The sequence below is a fragment of the Rhinolophus sinicus genome, linkage group LG05, assembly GCF_036562045.2.
Source record: "Rhinolophus sinicus isolate RSC01 linkage group LG05, ASM3656204v1, whole genome shotgun sequence".
Lineage (NCBI taxonomy): Eukaryota > Metazoa > Chordata > Mammalia > Chiroptera > Rhinolophidae > Rhinolophus > Rhinolophus sinicus.
The window spans coordinates 85,657,555-85,673,064 of record NC_133755.1 but is presented as its reverse complement, the minus strand read 5'-3'; the positions used below and the strand labels follow the sequence as shown (position 1 = coordinate 85,673,064).

The following is a 15,510-nucleotide window of genomic DNA, read 5'->3' as shown; positions in this document are numbered from 1 at the left end:
GAGTTTCAGATTTTTTAATCCTTGCGCTACCATTAGTCGATCAGTTGTGAAACCCTGGGCAAGTCATACCTTCTGGGCTTACTCTTCTCAATCAGTAAAATGAGGAAAGCACCGATTTACTATGATTCGCCTTCTTTACAAATAAAATCAACTCAAGGTACTGAGCTTAATCAATTTTGTCCTTATTTATTTATTTATTTTTGCGTCTCTCTCAGATTTATCCCTCCTTCATGTTCTTCATAACCGAGCCCCTTCATTTCTGGATTATTGTTAAGCAGGCTTCGAGTTCTTCAGTGTAGATGGGACTTGTTAATGGCAACTTTAAGCAAGATTTCGCCTCAAGCTACACAGGTCCAAATGGAGCTAGAAAACTAGTTAAGACACCTGTCGGAATGGAGATCAATTTCACAACAAAGCCTGTTGTGTAAGTCCCTCAAAAGCTGCCTTCTATTGGCCTCTCGGCTTTTACTTCACATGGCTCCTCAGCACCGGACTTTCCGCCCACACCTTCATGTCTTTAATGTTGGTTCCTAGCCTTCCTGAGGAAAGTTTTACTTTTATGAATGTAATTCCAACAGTTTCTTTAAGGCCAAGTTCTTCTACAAAGTCAGTACGTTTTCTTTTCTCTTAACTGTTATACAAATACTTAGAGTATCAATAATAATCCCCTTTCCTAACTTCCTCTAATGAATATTGTAAGTATAAAAGAGATGATATGTAAAAACATTCATTCAACATTCCTAGAAGAATGCATATAAAGGTGGTGTAAAGAATATAACTTATTTTCTTTATTATTTCTCCTTATTTCCTTTACAAAGTAAACAATTGGTTGTTGTTCTTTTTGGTGGAGGATTGATATATACTTTTAATAGTTTTAGAATATTTAGTAAGTAGAGTATTAAAATGTTTTCTTGGGTCTAGCATCTTCTGATATATGAAGATGTCTGGACAAAGTATATGAATTGCTACCAATTAACATATGACTAATTCAGGCAGACATTCAAACAAGCAGTGAGTAATGTTATATAAATGCTGGCAGGGTAACTTATTCCATTATTAGATAACTCTGAAGACTATTTATAGTTCGGTCACAAAACAATCAGGGCCAATCTTGACCAAATGATTGTCACTGTTAGTCTTAATAATAGCAGGGAAGGATTTGGGGGAAAAACCTAAAGTTTTATTTTCCCTCTTTCAGATTCTCTTATTGCTGCTGAGCCCTAATTTGAATACCTTCTTCAGAGAAAGGCCACAATTAGAGGAGTAAAAGGGTTTCATGTGGCAAGAATAAAGTAGTACTGTCATATCCCATCAGTGCTCTCAGCACCCAATCTCCAAGAACATTCTCTGCACTGTCTTGTACCAACTCCAAAAGAGATTTCCCCAAGAAACAAGTTTTAAGCAATTTCAGTTTCTATCACTACTGAACAGATATCCATTATATTACGAAAAGATTCTGTTAACCAGCATTTGTTAATTACAATGGAGACCAGAAACATGCAAAGTTTCAAAGAAAACAATTGAAGGGAACATCTGAAAGCAATTTTCCCCCCATTCTTTGTTGTTTCGCTACTCACGGCAAATCTTCCAAACTGGACGCTTCATGCCTTGGATCCAACAGATCATAACCACATTCATTGTAGATTTCCAAGTAGGAAATGTGCGTTGTGTATATTTTGCTGGTGTCCTGATTGGAAAAGGGGAAAGACATTATTTAATGGCTATAAATAACGATTCAGTTTAGAGGAAGATGAGCACACTTATCCCGGTAGTTTCCTCACAATTTCTCTCCTTTTCTCTTTCACTTTGTATGGTTTACATTTTCAGTTCGTGACACTTTCAAGTTGCCAGTAACCATATGCATGAAGCCTTTTTTTTTCAATAGCTAATACCCATGATTACAAGCAATGTTAGTCTGTTATTCTGTATTGGTTCCATGTTATACATAAAAGTCAATATACACGTACAATGAGCTGACTTGGTTGCAGAACTGTGTAACACTATGTTTCACTTTCAGACCAAAAAAAAAAGTTACTGAGAAAACCTTACATTCTATGAAGAGTCTATTCATTAAAAAAAAGCACCAAACAAACATGAAAGTGTTACTTTGGTTTAAAAACTTCAGTAGCAAAGAGTTTCCATCTTTGATCATAATTCTTTTTTAACTTTTTAATATTCAAATTTTCTAATGATACAAACAGATGACAGACAATAACTACATAATGGAAAGTGAATTCCAGGGGACAGACATAGTTTAAATCAACTGGGTAACTGTAAGAATGGACATGACCAGTTCCTGGCCTATACCAGGATAAAGACTTGTTGGGTATTTATCCTGGCCCAAGTGGCAATTCAGGGATATTTAGCTACTGAGTAGAGAGGTATTTTCTATGGCTCACTGCCAAAAAGCAGTGACACAGGCATCGATGAAATTAGGATAAAAGTCAAGGGGACTGGTCCCAGTTTCAGTTCTGAGAAACGACAGAAAGGACCCATCCCAACTGGGGTGGAATAAAACAGGGAATTTTTTCAGCTCTTGAAAAAATTCCAAATTCAATTTTCAATACAAAATATCGACAGCACCTTCTTCTTGTTCCTCCCAAAATATAAATGCTTTCACTTCTGTACATATCATCCTGCTTCTCATAAGAGAAGAATGTATTTGTGTCTGTGGCAAGAAGGTTGGTAGGTTGTCAGAGTGGATAGTCAGAGAGGATTTGCTTAAGACGACCTTCCTGATTGATTTTCATCCATATCCAAGACAATCCACTTAACAGGTGTTATTCAAGGAGAGAGAGAACCAAGTCACAGAGACAGGGGAGAAAGCAGCGGCCTGAGACTCCAAAGCTGGAATTCTAGTCCTACTAGCTAGGGGCCCCTACCATGCCAGGCCTCAGTTTGCACCCCCAATATCATGAGGAAGCTGGAAAATGAATTCCTACGTGTTCTTCAGTTTACAATTAATATGATTCTCTGTTCCTGAAATGGCTCAAACTATCCAAATAGAGATACCACCCTTTCATTGAAACAATGAACAACTAATGCAACTGGGAGCCAGCATACAACTATGGTGAAACGCTTAAGCTTCAGCTGAAATTTCATGTTCGGTGTCTGTGAAGGTGACAGCATGGACTGAACCTCTACAAATAAAATTTCTCCCAACTAAATGCTGGGAACCTTACTGACGTGGGTGCCTCTGGCTGCTAACCTGCACGTGACCCATCAGTTACATTAGTCTCCTGGTTTAGTAAAGGCACCATTTCAACACAATCCTTTGGGTGGAAGTTTGGCTCAGTGCAGGTATCAAAGAGTATAAACACTAGACAGACTTTGTGTGGCCTTTAGTCTCGTCCAGTGTTTCCTAAACTATTCCTGCAAATACTCATGGAAAAAAATGTTCCATGGTTAACACGTGTATACTGCTCCTCTCTGGAAGATTCTCAGAGCACATTAAGACGATGGCAAACAGGATCCTGAGATCCTGTTTAAAACAACATATTTCTAAAACTTATCTGAACATACCTGAAATATTCCATAGGTTACAGGTTGAGGTTTTAGCACACAGCTCTGAGCTCATCTTCGCGTAAGAGAAAAAACTGGGTTTGAATACTGGATCTGCCATTTGCACCCTTATCCTCAGTTGTTTAACCATAAGAATGAGGATAATAACCCTTATCTTGCAGAGCTGTTGTGCAAGAGAAATAGGGTTCTGTATTTAAAAAAATCCTACCAAAAATGTGTGGCCTGTAATAGGCACCAATAAATTGTTGCTGTTGCTGCTGTTTATCATTGCTGTTGTTTTTATTATTTCTAAAAGCCTTCAGATGGAGAATTCAGTATGTGAACATAAAAAGAAAAGAAAAGCAACATGAACAGCTAACGTGGATGTCCAACTGCAGTGGAGAAACTCTCTTCTTCCAGAAATTAGAAGAGATCATAAAAAGTCAGGAAAATGTCAGGCCCGCTGCCCTGAGATGAGTGGGACGAGGCCTTGGGCTCCTCTGGCTTCTGCATTTTCTGGGCTTTTATTGGAACACATACTTAAAATTCACCGAGCTATGTGGCCAGCTACCTTTCCTTATTACCCTTAGTGTTTAGACTTGCCAGACTGTAATGTAACACACATGTTTGCTGCAGACAGACTTTTCTCCTGCCCCAAAACAAGTTTGAACTTCACAATACTAAAAAATAATGAGCAGTGATTTCTAAAATAGATGGACTCAATTTTTCTTCTTTTAAAATCATTGAAAACATGCTCCTACCACACTCACAGGCACTTAAGGACCCAGTAATATACTGGCCCTTAGTTTATCTTGAAACAAATACTTTGCATAAGTCAAATGTTTCCTTTAAGAATTCTAGAGAGCTCCACGTGGCCCTCTAAAGCAATCAGCCGGGGACATCTGAGTACCTGTCTGCATTTTTCAGCTGTGCAATGTGGACAAATTTTGGAATGAGTGTTACACTGACCTAGTTAGGAAATTTGTTATACAGAATTAGTACAACCGAGCAATTGTTGGAACTAGCAGGGATGCTGGAGATCTTCTAGTACAATTCAACTCCTGCTTTCATGGAGGGAAGAACCGAAACCCAGAGAAGTGACTCATTGTAGAGAATTTGTTTAAATACAACCAACAAAACAAAGCCAGTCTGGGACACAGAGGCAATGCATGTAGTGGTAAAAAGCACAGAGTTCGGCATCACACAGACCTGGGATGGAACTCCAGATCAGTTACACACAAGGACCCAGAGAAAGTTATTTAATCTGAGATTCAGTTTTCCCAACTATAAAAGGGGGATAAGGATACCTACATCGTTAGTTGTGTGATGTGTTGTATTAAATACGGATAAAGGAACGGGCACTTGGAGCCACACAATAAATGATGCATATAATATAGACAGGGAATTCAACTTTATAATAATATTAATTGCAATAGGATTTTCACTCTGGTAAATTCCTCTGCGCTTCTATCAAAAGTGTGATAAAGGAAGAAGCACAATATTTACCCTATTCAGTGCTTTAGCAGCTAAACAAAGGTCTGTTTGGCAAAAGGACATTCTTCTGTTTCTTAGTGAGGAATGTAAGATATTAGTTGGTAAGATATGTTATGTGTTCTTTTAACCTCCATTGTATCAGAAGGAACTGCCTTTGAGCCTTTGCTGAAACAGCAGCCCTTTAATGAGAAGCACCTTCTTAATTTCCCCTTTTCAGCAAAATCCCGAACTTCTCTTAAATGTAAAGGACAGAGTTATTACACAATAATGCTTCCTCACTTAGATACAGTATAATACAATGCCACAATAATTTGTTTGCCCACAGTACATTTCTGCTGAGGATATCAAATACAAAATGAACTCACAGTTGCATACCTTTTGTAATTGCTCAAAGATGTATGACAGTGTCCTTGGGATAATGCCTCTGTCACTGTAGCGCTCTGCCCCACCGGTGATGGTGAACGTCTTACCACTGCCTGTTTGCCCATATGCAAAGATGGTACCATTGTAACCTGCCAGGACACTGCAGAAAGGAACGGCACACTTTTAGTATCAAAACGGCTAACTGTATTTGTACTGAATAGCTCATATTATGACAGCGACCACATTCACCACTATTGAAAAGACACCAGTACAAATATTTATACATGTTGAGTATATAGCAGATTTACTCTTGTATCCAGGAGCATCAGCGCATTGATGGTTTTCTCGAAAAAGCACCTGCGATTACAATGGGGTCCAGGCACCTTAATTACCTTATTTTAAAACTAGGATAAAATTTTCAGTTTAGAATGGTTTTACATGGACAGAAAAGTTGCAAATACAGTACAGAGAGTCCATGTGCACCCCGCCCTTAGTTTCCCCTACTGCTAATATTTTACATCAGCATTGTACATTCCTCACGACTAAGGAACCCATATTAACATATTCTTACAAACCTTATTAAATTTTCCTTGGTTTTTACATGTCTTTTTTCTTTTTTATATCTTTACTCAGAAATAATTGATCTATAACATATGCAAGTTTGAGGTTTCCAATGTGATGATTTGATATGCACATATATTGTGAAATGATTACCACAATAGTATTAGTTACCATATCCATCACCTCACATAATTACCATTTCTTTTGTGGTGATAACATTTACGATCTACTCCCTTAACTTTCATATATATAATGCAGTATTGCTAACAACTATAATCACCACGTTGTACACTTATTCATCTTGTAACTGGAAATGTGTACCCTTTGACCAACATCTCCCAATTTTCCCTACCCGTAGCCCCTGGCAACCACCATTTTAGTCTAACTCATGGAAATACCATGAGTTGGGTTTTTCAGATTTCACATATAAGTGAGAACATACAGTATTTGATTGTCCCTGTCTGACTTAATCCAGTTACATAATGCTCTCAAGGTCCATCCATGTTGTTGCGTGTTTTTTTTTATAGAAAATTTTCTAAAATATATGAGGCATTCTGTGTGTTGAAAACAAAGAATACAGAGCGCAAATTAGCGTTTTCATCTTGACTTAGCTACAGCCTATGAAAAGTGAGTACTGTAGGGTGCTACATTGGCACTTGCTGATTGTTATGTCTACTTATTATACTTAAATCTTCTTTCTCATTGCCAGGTGTCCTAGTGTACATGCCTCTAGCGTGCGTCCTTTTTCCCCATATGTGTTGTGGGATAGAAAACCAGATGGTAAAACTTCATAGAAAGCTGCGTAAAATAAAAAGGTTATGTAGAACACCTATATATATTCTATGGCTACTTATTTATTCCTGTAATGTAATAAATAATTAATGTAAATTGGGCAAAACTTGTCTCCGATTTCATTTCTCTAGAGCCCCTTATCCCAATTACTCCCTCTCCATTGGACACTGGGCAACTTCTAGTCTCATTTGTCCTAAAGGAAGATATTAACACAAATAAAGAAAGATCAATGGTGGGTTAAAGACCTTTGCAAATTCACTCCTCCACAAGAACAATGATAACAGCAGGAAAACTGTCAAAATCAACTTTTTCAGATCCCTGGAAATTATCCAAAGGCTCACAGCAATCCAAAGCGGGCTCACTCAAGGAAAATGGCTGAATCTCAGTCAGAATAGTGAGCTTTGCGGTATTTTAACTTGACCATTCCCAATGCCTTCATCCCAGCTCCATTTTAGACTTGAAAAACAACAGCTTTGCAACCACAGTAACTGTAAACACCTGGAGACTAGCAACTACTGGAGGGGGCAGTACATGCCTGGAGCACCCCCAAAAGCCCAAACAATTGTACTTCTCTGACCTGTCTGGAAGATCCCAGGAACAGCCCCACTCGCAGTTCTCATCTTTGTTTGACAGACTCCGAGATCACTACAAACAGTACAAACAGCCCTATCCCCAGGGTGTTGGGGTTTTCTTCCTTTTGAAAAAAAATCATAGTGAGTGTTTTATATCATAGTTGCCTTAGGCTGCAATACCAGGAAGGCAAACAAAGGATGAATAAATCTAACAATAGAAATCAGTGAACTGCAATGTCTAGAAGAGGCTTTGGAAAGGTATGAAATATTCCTGGGAGTCTCGAAGGCCACATACACATGTAGGCTTTTTGCACACACAGGAGAGACTGAGAAGGTCCTTCTAGCTCACCTCTGGCTGCGAGGCTCTATACAAGCAGGAAGTGAAGCCTAAAGCAGAGCTATACATTCCTAGAGCATCGAAGGAGTGTCCCCGGCACACCCAGAGAGCCCTTCATCAAAGCGCTGCAAACTGATTTGTTTAAGGCATTTTAAAAAATTTCTGTCCAGTCATTAGCTGAGCACTAAGTCACCAGAGCAGGGACTTCAGAAGCTGCATACATTGAAGAATACATACTTTACAGAGTTAGTCCAGAAAATTCACTTAACAAACAAACAGCAGCAGCAACAACAATAACAAACAACAACAAACCCTGGGAAGGGCTGGAATCTGATTTCCAAAACTGTCATATCACACTACTTAAAATGCCCAGTTTTCCAACAACAACAACAACAACAACAACAACAACAAATTATGAGAAACAAAGCAACAGAAAAGTATTTCCCATACAAAGAAAATAAAATGTTTAATAGAAACAGTCATTGAGGAACCTCAGATTTTGGCTTACTATATAAAAAGTTTAAGTTATCTATTATATATATGTTCAAAGGACAAAAGCAATGCACGTTTAAAAAAATTAAAGGAAATCATGAGAATGATGACTCCTAGAAAAGAAAATATCAATACAAATAGGAATTGTAAAAGAACCAAATGGAAATTCTACAGTTGAAAAGTAAAATAACCAAAACAAAAAATTTACCACAACAGCAAATTGGAGTTGGTAGAGGAAAGAATCAATGAACTTCCAGATAGGTCAATTGACAATATCTAGTCTGAGGAACAGAAATGATTTGAGACCAACATATGCAAAATGGGAGTCCCAGGTAGAGAGGGAAGAGACTATTTAAAAAAAAAATAATGGCCAAAAACTTCCCAAATTAGATGAAAAACATCAATCTACATATCCAAGAAGTTCAATAAATTCCAAGTAGGACAAACTCAAAAATATCCAAACCTAGACACATCATAATCAAACTATATAAAGACAAAGAAAATATTGAAAGTAGCAAGAAAGAAGTGACTGATCACATATGAGGAATCCTGAATCAGATCAACAGTAGATTCTCCTCAGGAACCAGAAAAGGCAGAAGGCAACGGAATAATATATTCAAAATGCTGAAAGAAAGACTAGTTTGAATATCTTTTTTTTTGCAGAAATTGACAAGCTTCTCCTAAAATTTACATTTTAATTTTGTTTTCATATTGTTCATTGATACTGTTACTTCTTCCCTTCCAATATAGATGTTTTTTTCTTTCACTTTCTTGCGTAAATGCACTGGCTAGTATGCTAGTGACAAATTCTCTCATTTTTTGTTCATCTGGGAATATCTTAATTTCTCCATCATTTTTGAAAGATAATTTTTGCAGATATAGAATTCTCTATTTGCAGATGGCATGATCTTGTATATAGGAAATCCCCAAGAATCCACTATGGAACTATGAGAAGTAAGAAACAAGTTCAGTAAGGTTGCAGAGTACAAAACTTAATGTTGTTAAAATGAACAGAAAAGTGATATACATACTCATACAATCCTTATCAAAATCTGAGCTGGCTTCTTTGCAGAAATGGACCAGCTTCTCCTAAAATTTATATGGGAATTCAAGGGACCCAGAATAGCCAAAACAATCCTGAAAAGGAACAAAAGGGAGAACTCACATTTCCCAATTCAAAACCTACTACAAAATTAAATTAATCAGGAGGGTGGGATGATGGCACAAGGACAGACGTATGGATCAATGCGAAAAATTGAGAGTCCAGAATAGACCCTTACCATTATGATTTTTGATACGGGTACCAATATCATCCAATCAAGGAAATAACAGTCCTTTTAACAAATGATGCTAATACAATTGGATATATACATGCAAAAGAATAAAGCAGGACCTCTACCTCATACTATGTACAAAAAATTAACTTAAAGTGGATAATAATTCTAACACAATAGCTAAAAGTAAAAACAAAACACAACAAAAAAACCTATTAAAAGAAAATGTAGGAGTAAATCTTCATGAACTTGGATTTTGCAATGGTTCCTTAGATATAACATTAAAAGTACAACAGCCAAAGGGGAAAAAAAAATAAACTGGATGTAATCAAAATTAAAAATCTTTGTGTTTCAAAGGACACATCAAGAAAGTGAAAAGACAATTCACAAAATGGAAGAAAAGGCTTGAAAATTATGTATCTGACAAGAAATTTGTCATAATATCCATAATCCATAAAATATAAGGAACTCTTATAACTCAATGATAAAGAGACAAATAATTAAAAAGTGGACAAAGGAATGGGGTAACAGTTCTCTAATGAAGAAACAGAGATGGCCAATAGCACGTGAAAAAATGTTCAACATCATTAGTCATTAGGAAAATGCAAATTAAAACCACAATGAGATACCACTTCATACTAACTAGGATGGTTAAAAAAAAAAGACAGACAATTGCAAGGGTTGGTGAGGATGTGGAGCTTATACATTGCTGGCAGGGATGTAAAATGGTGCAGTTGCTTTGTGGTTCCTCAAAATGTAAACAGAGAATTACCATATGACTCAGCAATTCCATTCCTAGGACATGTCCAGCAGAATGGAAACATGTGTCCACACAAAAATTTATAATGAATGTTCATAGTAGCATTATTCTTAATGGTTCAAAAGTGAAAATAACCCAAATGTCCATCAACTGATGAGTGGATGAATCAAATGTGTCATATCCATACCATGGGTTATTAATTGCCCATGAAAAGGAATAAAGTTCTGATACATGCTACCAATATGGATAACCCTTGAAAATATTGTTAAGTGAAAGAAGACAATCACAAAAGGTCACATATTGTATGATTTCATTTACATGAAATGTCTAGTATAAGCAAATTCACAGAGACAGAAAGTAGATTAGTGGTACCAGATGCTGGGAGTAAGGAAGAATGGGGAATATTGCTAATGAATATGGAATGGGGCTTCTTTTGGGGGTGATGAAAATGTTCTAAAATTAGATAATGGTGATTGATAATTGTACATTTATACTAAGAACTACTAAATTGTACATTTTAAAGTGAATTTTTGGCATAGAAATAATATCTCAAAGAAGCTGTTATAACAGTAAAATAGTAAAGAATCTATTCTAAGTTGTTAGTAACTAGATGTGTTTTAACATCTCAGCAGTAGTATTTTAAAAAGATGGAAAGACGGAATAGTAACTTAAAAAAGGTATGAAAACTAATGATGAACTTCAGCAATAAACAAGATGGACATATGGGTGAGAAATATTTCTGAACTTCCTAAAATCAATAATGCAGGCTTCTGTCTAATTCATTGCAGGTAGAGACAGTCCTGATACGCAAATAAATCAATGCTTCATAAACCCAGAGTTGATGATCAGATGAAATCTCCAGTGTAGAAATCCTCTCCTTCCTTTTGCAAAATACATTTTCTCTACAAATTTAAATTATAAAGCTAAGATATTTTGTCATATCTTATCTTTTAATATTCTCATGAATAAAACAAAAGTAAAGCTTCTACCCTCTTGGCAATAATAAATTGAAGTATTACTCCACACACATCACATTTACATGCTAGAAAAATACAAACCATTCACATTTCGTTTTTCACTTTTATTACTTTTTATTTGTTTTACTAGACCCCAAGTAGAAGAAGGCTATTTAGAAGTATCTGCATAAAGTGAGACTTCATTTTGTTTACCCAGATAAGAAGGCTTTAAGAATCTCCTTATACAATGTCTAAATCAAAGTAATCAACAGAAAATTATTTTTGTGATGATAATTTAGTTCACTGAACTGAACCAATACTATAGTCCTGAAAATTTGAAAACATTGCACAGTTGAAAACAATAACAACAAAGCAATAGGGTCATGGATTTTATAATTGATGTCATGAGAGGTCTTCTAACTACTTTTTGTCCAACAGAAGAATCCTTTCTAAGGTATTTCTGAAAAGCAAATATTTGTACTCTGCTTAAACAGTTGTTAGATTCGGGAGTGGATGGAATCAGAGAATCCTGGTGGGGCTGCCTTCATTTTTGAGGAAGAAGGGGCAGGTGAGGTGGTACCTTAAAAGACCATGCAGTTTAGTCTTAGAAAAATCGAGAATCCCAGGAAAATACATATTCATATTTTATAAAACTGTTTATTGGAACGAAACAAATTAGTTGACTCAGAAAACACAAACCAAACAATTAGTACTAAGAGCAGAATTTTTAAGCTAATAGAGATTATATTTATGTTTAACTTCACTGAAAATCTTTGCTTAATGTCAACAAGACTAATCTGGAACAGAATTATCAAAATTAAGGCCCCTATTTTAAACATATAGTTCCTCTGTTACTCCAGCTTGCCTTTTACACAGCTCTATGAGCCCGAGTAGCTGAAATTCACTTATTTTGATCTGTTTTTTATTCTCAGAACAGTTCATTTCTGTCCACTGCAACCCTCTTCCTAGAATAAAGTCCCTCATAAGCAGCCTCAAGCAGCTCTTCGGTACAGACGAAACTGTCTTTCACAGAGAATGTGGTAAGAAGACTTTTTTTTTTTATGTTAGTTTCAGGTGTACAAAACCACGTAATGATTAGACACTTACCCCTCACAAAGTGATAACCCTCTCAAGTCTGCCACCCCTCTGACACCATATATAGCTGGTACAATACCACAGACTCTATTCCCTGTGCTGTACTTTACATCCCGTGACTATACACATATATATAAAATTATAGTTGACATTCAATATTATTCTACTTGAGCTTGAGGTGTACAGCTCAGTGGTCAGGCATCTACACAGTCGATGAAGTGGTCCCCTGATAAGTCCAGTGCCATCTGGCAGCGTATATGATCTTTACAACATTATTGATTATATTCCCCACACTGTATTTCACATCCCAATGACTTTTTTGTGACTACCAATTTGTACTTTCTAATCCTTTCACCTTCTCCCCCATCCCCGAACTCTTCTATAAAGAAGAATGAAATCTTACCATATGAAGCAACATGGATGGACTTAGAGAATATTATGCTAAGTGAAATAAGTCAGACTGAGAAAGATAAATACCATATGATCTAATATGTGGAATCTAAAGAACAGAATAAGTGAGCAAACCAAACAGAAACAGACTCAGATATAGAGATAAAACTGATGGCAAGTAGACTCTTAATTGTTTCACTTTCAGAATATTTTTGAGTGAATAATTCAGCAGCCTAAATTTTTAAGAGAAATTTGAACCAAAAACAGTAACAATGCATAATGAACACAGTTAACACAATTCAGTTTTGCTATCTATAAAATTAATCTTTCCACCTGTTAAGCCAAATGAGCATGCAATTTATAAAATTTCCAGCAAATTTTGGTCGTGGGGTGTCATGCAGGGTCTCAGCTCCTGATCGCCGCACAAGAACTCAGGACATGGTGAGGCCAAAAAGGAACAGCAATGGAGCCATGGATAGGGGAGTCACACCACTATATTCTCCCTGGTGGCTGGGGTGGAGACACAGGAAGCAGGAGCCACACGATCCACAATCTGCTGTCCGCCTCTCTGCCTGCCTGCCTGCCTGCCTGCCAGCCAACCCACCCCTAGCGTAGCCACGGCAGTTATATCAGTGGCTAATGGCTAACTGGTTACAGCTGACGGCCAACTAGCCACAGCTGATGCCCATCTACTACCCGAGCCAGCACCTTTCCACATGAGGTCGAGAGCCTGAAAACTGCTCTTTGGGACTCTGTCCCCACATGGGGCATTCCCTTTGCTAAAGGAAAAGGAGGGAGCAAAAAAAGTTGGGGGGACCTACCTTCTGAGGAACTTGAGAGGGCAGCACACTTGGAGAGCTGTATTTTTCTGCCCAGCAAGCTTTTAGTCCCGCTTCTTCTGGTAAGATACCCGTACACATGCACACATGCACACACACACACACACATAATCTTCAAGCTCATACGGAACAGGCAGGTGTACAGGGCACACGACTCAGTCCTGGCCAATCACACCACCTCTTTCTGTCACAGTCCCTCCTATCCCTGCCTCATCTGTAACAACTACCATACTGTTCCAAGAGGCTGATGACAATGCCTCATGCAGAGCACGTAACCATCCCTCCTGTATAGCTTTTGAGAAGAAAAAGCTCTCTTTTCGCTGGGGTCCTTGAACCGTGGTTGCCAGAGGCCAGGCCCCTGCCCTACTGCACAAGGAAGTAGGGCCCAGCAAAGGTCAGATGGTAGAGAAGGAATCTTGGCTGTGTCAGCTCCCTAGTTGGAGTAGCGAAGACTGCTTTTTACAGCACTCCCTTCAATTCTCTGAATTGAGCCAGTTATGTGAGCCAAGAAACCCTTTCTTTTCTGCGAGTTAGGATTCTGCTATGTGTAACCAAGAGAGTCCTACCTAATGTAAAGTTTCTAGAGTGATCTGAAAAAAAATATCTTTTGTACCTTGGTTTAGACCAGCAGTCTCAAGCTGGCAGTGACTCGCCTCCAGGAATGTTTAAACCTACTTAAATGTGAGTGGCTCTGTGGGACATCTGTCCTGCAGGCGGCTGTAATCCCCACCACTCCCTATAGTCTCACACCCGCTGCTTCCCAAGCGTGTGTTCCCTGCCTAGACTCGAGGGCAGGGCTGCCTCACTGCACAGCAGCAGAGTGTCAATCACGGTGCAGCCATGTGAATGCCAGCGCTCCCCCCACTCCCAGGGCTGCACAGTGCCTGGGCGTTCATGTGGGCTGCTGTCAAACGTGTCCCTCTGACGTGTGAACATGGCAGGCCTGCTTATAGGCATCTGAGTTTAGTTCTCCCGGTGTAGACATGGTCCCTTCTAGAAGCATCTCCTGGCAAGATCGTCCTACGATCCGGTACAGACTCACGAGTATGACGTATTGATCTAATTGTAATTCCAGATAGAAAAATAAAGGAGGTTATATAGTTAACCTTAGCTGACCTAAATCAAATCATTAACTATTTTTTGGGGGAAAGGAATACCCAAGGGATGGCTATCTAGATTAAAAACAACCTACGTGTCCAAGATATGCTTTTGTCAGAAAAATAAAACTGCAACTGTGGAGTATGTGGTAACTGATACACTTGGGATTTTCATTTAAAGCTTTCTGTAAGCACCTGTGAGCATATTGGTTATTGGATCAGGATGACAAACAAGCGGCCCAAGGCCAAATACAGCCGGCAGAGCATTTGGTTTGCCGGGACTGTCTTTTCTTTCTTCTCCTCCTTTTTTAAGAAAATCAGTTTAATCTGACTGTTCTTGGCCCCTGGGATCAGAGTTCCCCAGTTCAGGCACACATGCCACCATTCACTACTGTGTTTCTCCGAAAATAAGACCGGTCTTATATAAAATTTTGCTTCAAAAAACGCATTAGGGCTTATGTTCAGGGGATGTCATCCTGGAAAATCATGCTCGGGCTTATTTTCTGGTGAGGTCTTCTTTTCAGGGAAACATGGTATTACTCTCATTGGCTTCCTTCACGTTAGCTGCCTGCCCTCTATGGAATTCTTAGTTTGACAACCTGTGGTATAAAGTAAGTCAGATAAAGGCTAGGAGAGTAATACTATGATATAAAAACAACAAAATTAAACTAAACATAAGAATGAAATGGACATGGAAAAATCTTCCAGACTTTGAAATGTCACAAGCAACCCCCTCCACTGAATCTCTCTCCCAACCACTGCTCACATTTCTTAAGTTTTAAAATACGATGGAAAACAAGAATGTTGGGTGCTTTCTTCTCAGTCACTTGGGCACAATCAGGACTCCCACTCTTGGACGTGTCATAAAAACCAGATCAATAACCGCTTGTCTAGGACCATGTGCAAATTCTCCTCCTTGGATCCAGGGGCTAAGAAAGAGGACCTTTGGAGCTTCTTTCCAGCTCTGTGATTCTCAGGGATTTGTTC

General features: G+C 38.2%; 1 protein-coding gene across 1 annotated transcript in view; it reads right to left on the bottom strand.

Annotated features, from left to right (window-relative positions):
- The window catches only part of KIF6 (kinesin family member 6), a 408,069-nt gene that overhangs the window by 322,686 nt on the left and 69,873 nt on the right, over positions 1-15,510 (bottom strand). Inside the window, exons 4-5 of the mRNA XM_074332873.1 lie at positions 5,371-5,518; positions 1,578-1,687 (exon numbers count right to left, since the gene is read on the bottom strand). Of these exons, the coding sequence (XP_074188974.1) occupies positions 1,578-1,687; positions 5,371-5,518 (258 nt within the window). The remainder of the gene's footprint in view (positions 1-1,577; positions 1,688-5,370; positions 5,519-15,510) is intronic.